We start from the raw sequence: 12,977 nt of genomic DNA, 5'->3' as shown, positions 1-12,977 counted from the left end.
TTAAGAGAATAAATGGAGTTATTTAAAATTTATTTTAATTCTTATTTTTTGACAGTGTATTGCTTACTATATATATATAGTCAAACATAAAAAGATTATCTCGCTATTACTGTAAACAAACACTTGACTAAGGGTGCACAGATTAAATAAAATACTCTCTTTCTCTCTCTATCTCTATCTCTCTCTATCTCTCTCTCTCTCTCTTTCTCTCTCTCTCTCTCTCTCTCTCTCTCTGTAGTGTTTTTAAAGGGTGGGGTTTTATCTGGCATGCAAATTCCACAATGACCAGAAACACGAATAAGAAAAGAAAATTGTCAATATTTATTCTTAAAGAAAGGAAAACATTATTTAAAAAGGCAATAGGCCACTCCAACATCACTAAAAAAAATGTTTGAAGACACTAAGCTGGAATCGACTCAGAATACAAGGGCACTAATGGAATTAATATGCTTTTTGTGAATTTCGAATTTGAAACTACTATGTTTACGACTGTTTACGGCTTTACGAGGGACTCGTTTCTGGAAGAACACGAAAGGACACATGTTACACTCAATGGAATTTTTTTACGTTTTACTCGTACATGAACCAGGGTGTGTTTCATAAAGGTGTTACGGAGGTAACTGATGTGTGAAACGCATGTGCTTACGTTTACGTCTGCGTCAAAGCTCGTGATTACGCAACTGTATCACCGGAATAGCTGGGATACGTCGACTACGGAGAAGACTACTGAATTCGCCGGCGGGTAGCCCTGGCGTCGCACGAGGAACAACTTACAACTGCTTCAGCGAGACGCAGTGAGTGGGGACTCGCTACTTGAGGAACTGTATAGTAGGCAGGTGGCGGCGTTATTTTTATATGCCACATTAATTCGTATGGTGGTTACATCCAGACTCTCAGATATATTGATTTAGTTAAGATATTTTACGAGTAACACGTTTTGATGATTAACTTATGTCATTTTGTATTTTTCGTTCAATCAAGTTATGCATGGTTGTGAGTGTACTCTTTATTTTACTGACAAGATATACCTACATATATCAGTGACTGGAATAGATAGTTTACTACTGATATAAAAAATTGTAAATAATGTAAGCTATGTTTGTTCAAATACAATTAATGTAATTATTTGAATGTTTTAAATCCAAGCTGTTAATGTTTGAAATCTACCAGCTGCTTGGAATTCAATGTTTCAGAATAATTTCAAAGTTTGTGGTTTTCAATTCCATGTCTGCCCAATTCATGGTGAATATAAATAATGTTTTATTGGTCATGCGTTAATGAAAATATCCTGTGTGTGTGTCGCAATAGCTTTCGGATCATGCAAGCATAACAAGTGTAGTGCCGCATTGAGTCAATGTGAAGCAAGAGTCTTACTGTTTGAATTATGTTTGTTATTGCGAGTTTAATGCTGCTTACTTTATTGAATAAAATTGTGTTTGTGTCTCAACGTATCTTCTCTTTGTTTATGAGTTATCACCAAACTCACCCAGTTTTCGGAATAGGCCAAAATTAAACACTGAACGTCTGGATTATGTTTAATTGAATGAAGTTCTACAACCACCGCAAATTTTATAACCATCGAAAAATAATTTCATTAAAATAATTGGGGGGAGTAACGCGTCACAACGACGTTACTCACAATTATTTCAACTAAATAATTTTGGGACGGCAAAAAAAAATTCGTAGAAGTTGTAGAACTTCATTCAATGAAACTTAATCCAGACGGCCAGTGTTCTATCTTAAATACTTTATTTGTTATTTCCAATAAAAATTTTGTTCACCTTAATTTTGAAAGACACACACCAACCTTGAAATCAATTTAGACCAAAAATTGTTAAACAGGTTTTCAACTTTTTTTTTGTCGTGATGAACCTGTAGCCGAAGTTTGTCAATGGGAATCAGACCCTGCCTGTATGTTTGTGTTGGTGTGTGTGTGTGTGTGTGTGTGTGTCGTGTAAATGTTTTAAAGCCGATCCATGCAAGAAATTTTTTCACAACTTTCTCCAGATTTAGTAAAAATCATATTCCTTATATGTATCAACAAATGATTAATTTACCAACATTCACTATCTTGTGAAATAAGAGGTTATTTCTCTTTCAACAGAGTTGGTGGATTGGCAAACAGGGATGAACTCCCCTGATTAACAGGAATTGTTGGCACTAATCAACAGCTGTTTATACACTGATTAACGTTGCCGTCCAGCCACTCAGAAACAATCTGTTCTCTGGGTTTTTAAAGGGGGACAGCGGAATTTAATTTATGTATCGTTCATCTTCATGTTCGGTGGTCTTTTATAATTTTTTTTAAAATATATAATTTTAGTAGGAAAATTTATGAATTATAATAATTAATGTTTATTTCTTTTCCCGAGAAAAAATAATAATGTTATTTTTGTCTTTGCCAACCGCAATAGCACTATTTGAAAATAAAGCCAATTTTAGAAAAAAAACTTTAGTATTTTTTTTATTTAAACGAATATGTGTGTGTCAGCTTGAACTACTACCTCTACAGAAGAACGGCTGTGCTGAGTTTTAGCTTTATATATATTGCCTCCAGTTACTAAACTCATTCAGCGTTGCTGTAGTTTATAAGCAAGAGCGTATTTATATAATAATCAAACTTAGTAGTAACAGAGCCTAATTATTTTCAATTCAACTCAAGGTTTAGCTGTTTATCCTACAACTCTTCATACATTTTGATAACATTTTTTTTTTTTAAAAACGTTGGTTGTTAATGTAAATTAACAGCACGTAAAATGAAAATAAGTTTAAATTTTTTTTATGTATTTTAGATGCATTGTCAGCAGTTGTATTTAAAAATACATTTTAATTATTATTTGCACCCCTGTCTCTGAAAATCACGCATTTACTTGTCTCCATTGTCCCATTCTACTTATTTTTAATTACGACTGCAGACAATACCACATTTTGACTATTCATATCAGTCGATAAATAATTTCATTGTACCAACTGACTCCATATAAACAGGCGTTCTCTTATTTAATTCTCTATTTTTTTGTTAATATTTATTGCCAGCGCTAAAAGAAAGAGGTAGTGATCATTCTAGTTCATGCATGTATGTGCTGTAACTAGAATTTTGATTCAATATTTAAAGATATATTTTTATTAAGGTTAGCATATACATGAACCGAGTTTATAAGACTGTTGTTAACATATTTCATTACGGAATTTTTTTATATATATGCTGATTTCACAGCTAAATATTTTTATTTAAAATTTGATTATTTCATTTAAATATGTGCTATGTCTTAATGAATCTATATTACTAAACAAAAACATATGAAACATTAATGTAGCCTGAATATTTGGGAATCCAAGATGGCTTTTAATGTTTTGTATATTCCCACCTTAAACGAATAATGTCTTTATACTCCAATCAATAACAGCAGTGCAATTTTGGAATGAACATTACGTCTTAAATTTAGCATTCGCAACTTGTAGAATATTTACATCCTTCATTTAACTCGAATATAATTATTAAATAACAAGCTAACAAAACAAATACAAAGAATTCGTGTGTGTTCTTAACGTTTGTATTTTACATTCAGTAGGTATAGTAAGTTTCCAGTTGAAATACACTTGTTGATTTCACTCCTCATGTAAATCTCGGTAAATAATTAATTTCTGTGAATGTAACGAGCAGTTTAGCACATCTCTAAAATCAAGTAAACACAAATCTATGAAAACACCATGAAATTTTTTATTACATATTCAAAATAAACAATTCACAAAAGTGAAGACATTTTACATCTTCCGAAGCTCATATTTTCTTGAACTGCCGTGCCTGAAATAATAAAAGAAAACAATTTTCTATTATTTTTAGACACCACAGAATAACTTTTAATATATATTACTATTTTCTAACTTCCTTTAATAAGAAATTGTGGATTAAAAACTGACTTAACAGTAAAGCTAATATGATAAGATTCGGCAATATCTTCACTGCACGTAAAAGGAGTAAAGCATTTTTTCTACAAAGAAAATTTTTCAAAGATTTTTATAACACTTTAATAAAGTTTAGTGAGGTAATGATTTATTAAAGTAAACTGAAAATAAACTCAGAACCCACGATGTTACAAATTTCCCTGAATAACTTTCCCATTTTTATTCGTTAATTTCTGGTGAAAGTTCTGAACACTGTTAAATGTTTCACGTTAAATAATACAAAGTTACACTAGTATTTTCTTAAATTTAAACGTATCTTCGTTATTTCAATGATCCTGAGTTACGTTACTTTCAACATGAAGTAATAGGAATCATATTTTTTAGCACAAAAAAAAACTCAAAAACTTGTAAAGTCCACATCACAAACTCTCTTTGTAATTCCACGTCCATGTTTGCCCTATTTACCATAAACACTGAAGTAGGATGTCGCAATCAGAGAGTTGTTTCTACCAAAATGGAGTTGTATGGAACTATGAAGAGCTCGTGTGTTATTTCGAGTGAATTATTTGTTACCAAGTCCGTCATTTACTGTCATTTTTAACAATGTAGTACATAATAATATTATGTGCTTTTACAAAAGATTCCATTGGAAACCAGTTACCATGACATATTTTGTAATACAACAAGAAAGATATTTTAGATTTGTACAACAATTCATGACTTTGGTTACTTTAGCAATAAAAAAATACGTTTTCCGAGATAATACTAAGTGTGTGTATATATATATATATAAACATTCATTTATTAATTTATGACTATTTATTTGTGTGTCCCTTATGTCTCACTAAACCATTCATCCGACTGCGATGAAACTTCGTTCGCTTGACATACGGAACCCAAGGAAGGTTACTGTCTAGGTGAGATAACGTACAAAGGTGGCGCGCAAGTCATATCGTAAATATTTTAAGACAGTTCCATCGAGGCTCTAGTGCTCACCAGCACGATACTACATCACGCCAGTTAGCCGAAAGAATTGGTGGGGAGGTTTTCTCTTCCAAGCGTAAATAGGCTTAGCTTACAACACCATCGCAAACATTTCACCAGTGTCCTTAATTATTTCACAAGACACTATCAAGCTAATCTCTTAAAGTATGGAGTGCATCTGAAATAATACACTGGATTTTTTTTTGTCAATTGAACTGAAATAATCAAGTTAAATTAGATATATTTGTAAAATTAATCTTTTATATGAAATCAACCGTATCGCTACAATAATATTTGTAGTAATATTGTGTTCGTATTCTTGTCCGGGCTGTTATGCTTTGTGTTGTTCCAGTACCTACATTAGTTTAAAGTATTTGTAAACTCTACCTTGAATAAGTTTCCAGGATTAACTGCTCACATTAATAAGCATAGTAAAAAAATATAAAGTCCAAATGTTGAATATTCAATCATTTAAAAAATCTTTCATAAAACATCAAAAAACATATAAAATTTTGTAAGCATGAAATATTCATTATTGATTCCATAATCGTATTTCATACATGCAAAAAAAACACAGCAATGTTTTGCACAAATTAACGATGTTATTCTTTCCTGTAGAAAGTATATCATACTCTTTCTTGGCAATTGGATTCCAAAGTAAAAAGTACAAATAAAAATTACGTGTACGCACTGAGTGGGTTATCCTGTAGAAACCTCGGTCCCTGGTCTCATGCACTGTTAATGTCCCGGACGGTGGCCAGGGCTTCAATTGTCAACCACCCTTAAGTCTGGAATCCAACCATTCTACAGGCGTGGCTATGACCCAGAAGCTAAGAAGTACACCAAGAGAAAGGATTTTTTCTTCTTTCTAAATATTTTTTTGTTTATACATGGCGTAAAAATATATATACAGTGGTTTCAAAACTAATAGTTTGTGGTAGGAAGGTTTTTTTGACCCAATCTAAAGGGTTGTCATCATAATTGTTTAATTTTTTAAGGTATAATAAAGTTTTTTTGTTACACGTAAAAATTGGCCACGCCAAAAAATAAAATCAATTAATATTTGTTTCACCAAAAAGAAACAAGTATACGTTCGTATCGAACAAATTAAATGTTGGAAAGTAACTCTGTTTATTTTATATCTACTACTGGCAAAAAAAAAATTGAAACTCATATGTTTCTATTATTTTTAAAGTTAATTTAGCAAATTATTCTATGCTTCTAAGTTGTGTTCAAATATGTGTAACTGATTGTACGTCTTGCAATTTTCTTCTATGCAGGCGGAAATATCGAACACGCCGTCATTTCTCCAAGGAAAAGTTATTAACTGTGACCACGAAACCTGTTACCCATATTTAAGTGTAGTTAGCAGTGTTTAGTACGTGCATCCACGCAGTGACGTAGCAAGGTGAGGTGGTGCTTGGTGCGAAAAATGTCTTGTCTCTTTCCATCCTTGTTTTACCGAAATAAAGTTATTAAAATAAGTAAATAAAAAATACCGTGTTCTTTTCTGGATTATCTAGATAGCACTGAATACAAAGTAACACTTGAAACAGTTTTTTCCCCCTTACATTGGGAAATCACGTTATCAAACCAACTCCTGTCGCGTCTTTGTTTTCAATTACAGGATGGATGAGTCAGAGAGCCGAGCTTGAATCATAGTGGACCTAAGATAACTCACGATTAGATTGAAATAAATTTTCTCGCGTGATGCTACCAAAACACATAACATTAACAAGAATCTCAAGGCTATAAAGTCAATTTGGTACAGAATCATTAGGTTTATATTCAACAACAAACTCTAGAAATCTCAAAGAAGTGTTAGTTGAAAGTTTTTCCAGTGACGAGGTTAAAACACGTCAAAAATTACCTCTTAATTTGTCAACCTCGCGTTCAACCACTGCGGCAGCGGGATATTTGGGGTTAGGGAACGAGACTTTGTACTATCAACAATGCAATACCAGGTTTAATAAGTTTTATTTAAACTTAAGATTACTTTTTACTAGTTAACCCAATACATCCCAGGGTATTTTCACTATCATAAAGTTTCATTTGGCACACCATTACGTTTGTTATGTATCTTAATGTTTACGAAAGTGACTATATACGGGTTTATGTTGCTACACGTGGGTCCGCCCGCTGTCATTTCATCGACTGCCGTTCCATTTTCACGAAATTTCTCCCAAAAAATGTCGTATACCAGGAGCTGAGATGTTTGCACGTCAATTTATGCTGCGAGCCCAATTTTTTTTTTTATCTTTGTTTTGTGACGTTGTTCCCCCCCAGCGATGACAACCCCGTCCCACGTCACAGCTTACCGCGCCGGTCACTGGCCGGTCACCGTGACGTTGTAGTAGATGCCGCGCATCCACTCGGACTCGAAGTGCAGCGTGACGGAGCTGGAGCCCAGGCCGCCCGCGGAGACTGTGACGCGCGCCGCGTGGCCGTCAGGGTTGGTGTTGGTGGCGCGCACGCAGTGCACCACGGCGGTGCCCGTGTTCACCATCAGGTCGGCGGTGACCTTCTGCAGCAGCTGGTAGGGCTTCTCGACGACCCCGGCGTACAGCTCGGTGTCCCCGGCCACGGGGCGGCACTCGTCCAGGTCTCGCTCCAGAGGCGGCGACGGCGACGACGGGTCCTCCGTGGTACCTGCGGCGCGCAACACTCTCACTGCGCGACCGTCCGAAACACTCGGTGCTCGCCCGGGATGTGTAACATCTTAACCTCGGCAAACAGCGAATTCGCGTGTTCTCGCGCTGCAGATACGAAACTCGGGCACGAAATCCAAAAAAAAAAAAAAGAATTCTTTAAAAATAAATACGAGCGTGATAAACGTAAGAAAAATGGGTTATCGACTACATTCCTTGACGCGATTCACACCTGGTTTCCGCATCCTTCCGCAAGAATTCGCTGCCGGAACAGTTACATCGACTATCGAAACATTCCATTTGCAGACCGAAATTTTGAACTAAATCATTAAACAGCTCCGATAGCAGCGAAAAAAAGACTTTGAAAAATTCCAAACCTCCACTTTTGATCTGATTTTCGACGAGGAAATTTATTAAAACACTGCCAATCTTGTTAGAATTAATTAAACAGTTAATACTTTAACGTTTATCTTTAGCTTTGTGAACTTTGGTTAAAGCCATCAGCCACAGGTGGCAGGCACGGTTGTTGTTACACGGATCCGTTCTATGACTTCCGTCGTATTTACGAAATTACTCCTGCCAAATGCCGTATGCCGAGAGCTAAGATGTTACACAACAAAACTGATTTAACTTAATTTAAGTTAGTAGAATTTCATGGCTGGAGTCCCCAGCTTCTTCTCGTCTACCGGGTTGAGGCGAATACCATCGAAATTATGGTGAAGCAATATTCTGGCGTGCCTTGAAGATAACTGCAATAAGGTATGCCGAAACGTTATGCACACCATCGTTTCCATGTATTTGCGCTCAATCCATAAGCCAAGAAAAAGTTGCTTGTTAAACTTGAAATGTAACAAAAACCGATGATAAAAAAAATCTAATTTGGCTTTAATTGAGAATAAAATTAGAATGGCGATAGTAAACATTGTTTCACGCACTGATTATATCAGGAAATAATAACATTACCTGCGCTTATTTATTTCTACAGTTTCATTTTTTAATATGCGAGTCTCGCGAGGTTGCTTATTTGACGTCTCTGATAGAGTGTATTACAGCTAAACTGAACATTTTGTAACTGACATCTCATTGTTTTCCTGCCAAAAATTGCACAAAATGTTACTAAACACAGCCTGGCAGTCGGTTGAGACAGGCAACATACTGAAAGAAAAGTTTTGTATTTTAACGCCTGCTCGAGTGAAAGAACACAGTTGTCTTTTGTCTGTTTTTTTATGGTGTTTTTTATATTTAGATACAAACTATGGCGTGAAAATGACATTGCGGTTGGTTTCAAGCTTAAATGTAATGGATTTGACATTTAAAGATCATTACTAAACGAGAATTGTAATAATTACTTTTCAATTATAAATAAAAACTGTTAGATTCCTGAGTATTGTGATTTAAATCGTTTATTCTTTGAATAGATTATATGCACAACATCCTTGTCCTAATTTTAAATTGGAAAGATGATTTTTTATCGAATTTTCTTAGAGTGAACTTGTTAAATTTCACAATTACAAAAACAAAATATTTTCTCAGCTAGTTTACTTCAAGTTATTTGACAAAGTACTACCATTAACCTATATATAACTACGGTTTATATCACTCAACGACTACTAATCAGAACAGCTTCAACTTTAGAAGAGACACACAATCCATTGAATAACACCTCCGTGGAAAAACACCTTCATGAAAAACACCTCCATGGGATGACACTTCCACGGGATGTCACCTCCATGGAACGACAACTCCATGAAAACACACCTCCATTCATAGAAACACTTCTCCATGGAAACACACCTCCATGGAATGAAACCTCTATGGAATGACACCTCCATGGAATGACACCTCCATGAAACTAACTCACCTGTGGCTTGGAGGTCCGCCGTTGCACAGACTGCAGCCAAGCACGCCAGCAGGCAAAGCGCGGTCTTCGTCATATCTTCTCCGGGGAAGTTCAACGGACACGAGAGACGTCGGTGAGTTTCGTATTGTCTTTCGAGGACGCGGGCAGGCAGGTATTTATACCGCGTGCGGCGACGACGACGTCTGAGGATCGTCGTGTCTCGACGGACGTCTACGCGAGCGGTGGAGTGAGAAGGGGAGTGGGAGGAGGAGGAGGGGGACACTCGTCCCTTCTCTGAAGAGAGCCTCGAGTGTTCCGCTTATTACGCCTCGTCAGCGCCCTCGTTATCGTTCATTATCGCACGACGGCGCCCACGCACGTAAGCCTCGCCCGCGCAAGCCGTAACAGTCGCGCGCACGCCGGAGATTCGGGCCCGGTGGTACCGGAATTGTTTCGAACTAGGGCTGGCTTGCGGTGACGCCAGTATCCCAACATTAGCGCCAATAATATAATAAAGCCTTTAGAACTACCACATGTCCTATTTGGAACTCTGTAAATATTTTATTGCACAATGGTTTGATACTTGAACTAGAAAATCTGATATTCGTAAGTGTCGCTGTGGGCACTTGTTACTTATCTTGTTTACTAACCATTTTATTCCGAGTATCACATATCTGAACCAAAAAGTAATTTTAACTAATACATGTGATATTTATTTTACAACAGTAGTTCATGGGAATATGCGATAGCTACGCACTACCTGCGGTACGAGAATCTCGTCTTCTCTTTTTGGCAACACTGGTCGCGACGGACCAAGGTTGGCAAGGAAGAAGGATCGCAATATAGGTCAAATGAACTGGGGTGAGTGGATTAGTTACGCCTTATAAGCATAACCATAGAACACCACATAGTTCGACAGGAGAATGCCCTTTCTTTCTAATTCATGGAAGAGACATTAGTCATCCATTCAATGTAGTTGTGGCACCTCGTAAGATGACCTATACAGTCGATTATTGTTATGAAAAATAATTAATTTAAAATTTAAATGAGGCATTTAAAGTAGCTAGAAATAGTATTATGAAAGCAGCAGATGCATTGGAAATACAATTTAATTTTTAAAAAAACTTTAAATAGAGGTTTGTGAAAAACGTTTATTTGAGAAGTGAAGTTGCTGATTACGAAAGAATGAGACCGACGGGTCGCCACGCCTATCTGCTCGGGAGTGCAGCAGTGAGGGACTCCCTTGCTGCGGCGCGAAGGCGGACCATGCAATGGAATAGGCAGTCCCAACTCATGCCGCGGCCTTGGTGGTGGTGGTGGTGGTGATGAAGAAGAGGCTAATTATCGTGATGGTTATGATGAAGATGATTATGTTGAGGTTGATTAAGATGATAAATATGGTGGTTATTTTTATATTTGGTTTGATTTTGTGTGTCATCCATTAGCTGAAGGCCATTTACAGACTGACAGAAAAAACAAACAAACAAAATATTACATTAACATAAAATCACTCAATTACAGAAAAATAACTCTTAAAACAAAACAAACATACATACATTGTTATGAAGATAATAATTATTGTGAATATGATTATGATGAGGTAAACATTTGAGATTATTATGAATGTGATTATTATTAAGATTATGATTTTAATAATTAGCATTATAAATTGATCGGCTCTAAAGCTGGTTTGACCCTCCAGCGTGACCGGGATGCGCCAAGCGGGATGATATAACAATGGTTCGCCGTTGCCTTCCCCAATGTGTAGGTGAAATGACAGCACAAAACCCAGTACGTTGACCCTGAATGTTGATTTTATTTTTCAAGCGGAAAATCCCCTACCCGGATGTAGATCGAACCGTGATCTCTGACTCACCCGCCGGAAGCTCTAAGCGCTTGGCCAACATAACGGAAACTTGGCTATTTAAACTGGATAAACGCACCCGGTGTTCGAACCGCACGCAGGTGTGTCAGTGCTGCGACGGGCGACAATTAGCAACTATTTGCTGCAAGTGCGGGATAGCCAGCGACTTCAACATCGAAGAACCATGTAGGAGAGAACTTATAATACAAGACATCAAATTCAAAATAAAATCACAGATGCTAAACTTTCAGGGAAAAACATTATATGCACGAATAATGAAGCAATAAAATGTTCGGGTGACGTTGACTGACTATCCACACTGTAAAAAACATGTTATATGTTAACTTGGCCAATTAAAAAATATGGCACAACATTGACCACGCCTTTTAAAAACATTATATATATGTATGTATATATCAAAATACCGAAATTTTAAAACAATTTCTCTACTATTACAGATAATCGAAAGAGAACTATTCAAAGCTCGAAACATATTAAGTACTGTGTGTGAGTCAGACGGTGAGTTCATTCGAAGTTAATTATAGTGAGACATATAGTCAAATGATATATAAGACTAAACATTTAATGAAATCAATTAATTAAAGTGAATATCCAAACTCTTAACCTTTGGATTCAGTCATATCTAAATTGGAGCGATGATTTTTAATATTTAGGTACGAAAATGAATTTAATATTTTGTTATTTTTCAAATAAATAAAAATATAATTTGTTTTAAAGTGGTCGGTGATGTACCTTTTTTTATAATTTGTTGTACCCAGGACTTGACAGGGACTTTGGGGCGGAAGCCCTTAATATTTGTTATAATTAATTCAGTTAAGGTGATATTAAGACGTGTTAGATAAAGGTAATAAATAGCATAAGCTTAATGTAAATGTCCTTATAATTTATTTTTAAACTGACTGACATGTAGCAACGTTGGTAGAAGCTTTGTGAACGAATTTCCTGACGTCAATGTTGTACTGAATTATCAGCGAGCCAGGGACTCTGTACAAGGCACGGTGGTTTCATGTAATTTCCTGTTCAAGTAAAGGGATGACTCTGCGAGGTTGCCCCGGGGACTGTACAAACTTCCAGAAGTCGACGTGGCACGTGACTCCTTGAACTTTGATTGGTTGTGGCCTGTGGCTATGTCAGCAAGCAAGACGAGATCCGGAACACACTTCAAGCTTTTCTCTGCACTGAGGCAGACGTGTGATGGTTGACTTCTGTAAAGTGTGAGAATAATGCTTGTAGTGATAAACCAGCTGTCCAACGAGATCCGGAGTTCTTTCTTGAAGCGTGATCCTCTTGATTTACCAACCTACTCAGCTTACCCTCGATAAAACGCTCGGCCGAGGGAAGCCCAATAGTTTGACTACAGCCTGCCATGAATTAGCAGCAGACACAACATCTTCTGTGATTTTACTATTTCACGAATAACTAGCCAATTTATAACAGTGAAATTTTTTTAAGTGTTCAAAGTATGTGGAACGAAGTATTTTTTTCCAACAGTATATCACGATTGATTTCATTTTAAATGTTTATCAATCGTATGGTTAATCATTATTTCTTAACGTAAATTATAATAGTAAATTATGGAAATTTGTAGTCATGGTACCTAATTCATATAACTAAAAAAATACGAAATATTTTTTTTATATTTTCATTTTGATAACCGTCATACATCGACCTAATCGACCTAATGTTCTCTGCTTGACGTTGAGTCCTGGAACAT

General features: G+C 36.2%; 2 protein-coding genes across 2 annotated transcripts in view; both read right to left on the bottom strand.

The window, feature by feature from the left end:
- LOC134536568 (leukocyte tyrosine kinase receptor) overlaps positions 1-12,977 on the bottom strand; it is a 311,306-nt gene that overhangs the window by 130,282 nt on the left and 168,047 nt on the right. The window lies entirely within an intron of this gene.
- On the bottom strand, positions 3,700-9,686 carry LOC134529096 (uncharacterized). Its single transcript, XM_063362828.1, has 3 exons — positions 9,400-9,686; positions 7,209-7,539; positions 3,700-3,805 (listed from the first exon to the last, which is right to left on the bottom strand). Exons 1-2 carry the CDS (start codon positions 9,470-9,472, stop codon positions 7,217-7,219), a joined length of 396 nt encoding a protein of 131 aa, XP_063218898.1. The 5' UTR covers positions 9,473-9,686; the 3' UTR covers positions 3,700-3,805; positions 7,209-7,216.

The sequence above is a fragment of the Bacillus rossius genome, chromosome 1 (assembly GCF_032445375.1).
Source record: "Bacillus rossius redtenbacheri isolate Brsri chromosome 1, Brsri_v3, whole genome shotgun sequence".
NCBI classification, from domain to species: Eukaryota; Metazoa; Arthropoda; class Insecta; order Phasmatodea; family Bacillidae; genus Bacillus; species Bacillus rossius.
This window is presented reverse-complemented; position numbering and strand designations above follow the sequence as displayed.

Coding starts and splice junctions, on each gene's coding strand:
- LOC134529096 (XM_063362828.1), bottom strand. CDS start 9,472: ATGACGAAGACCGCGCTTTGCCTGCTGGCGTGCTTGGCTGCAGTCTGT. Junction 7,540..9,399: donor GGCGGACCTCCAAGCCACAG/GTGAGTTAGTTT, acceptor TGCGCGCCGCAG/GTACCACGGAGGACCCGTCG.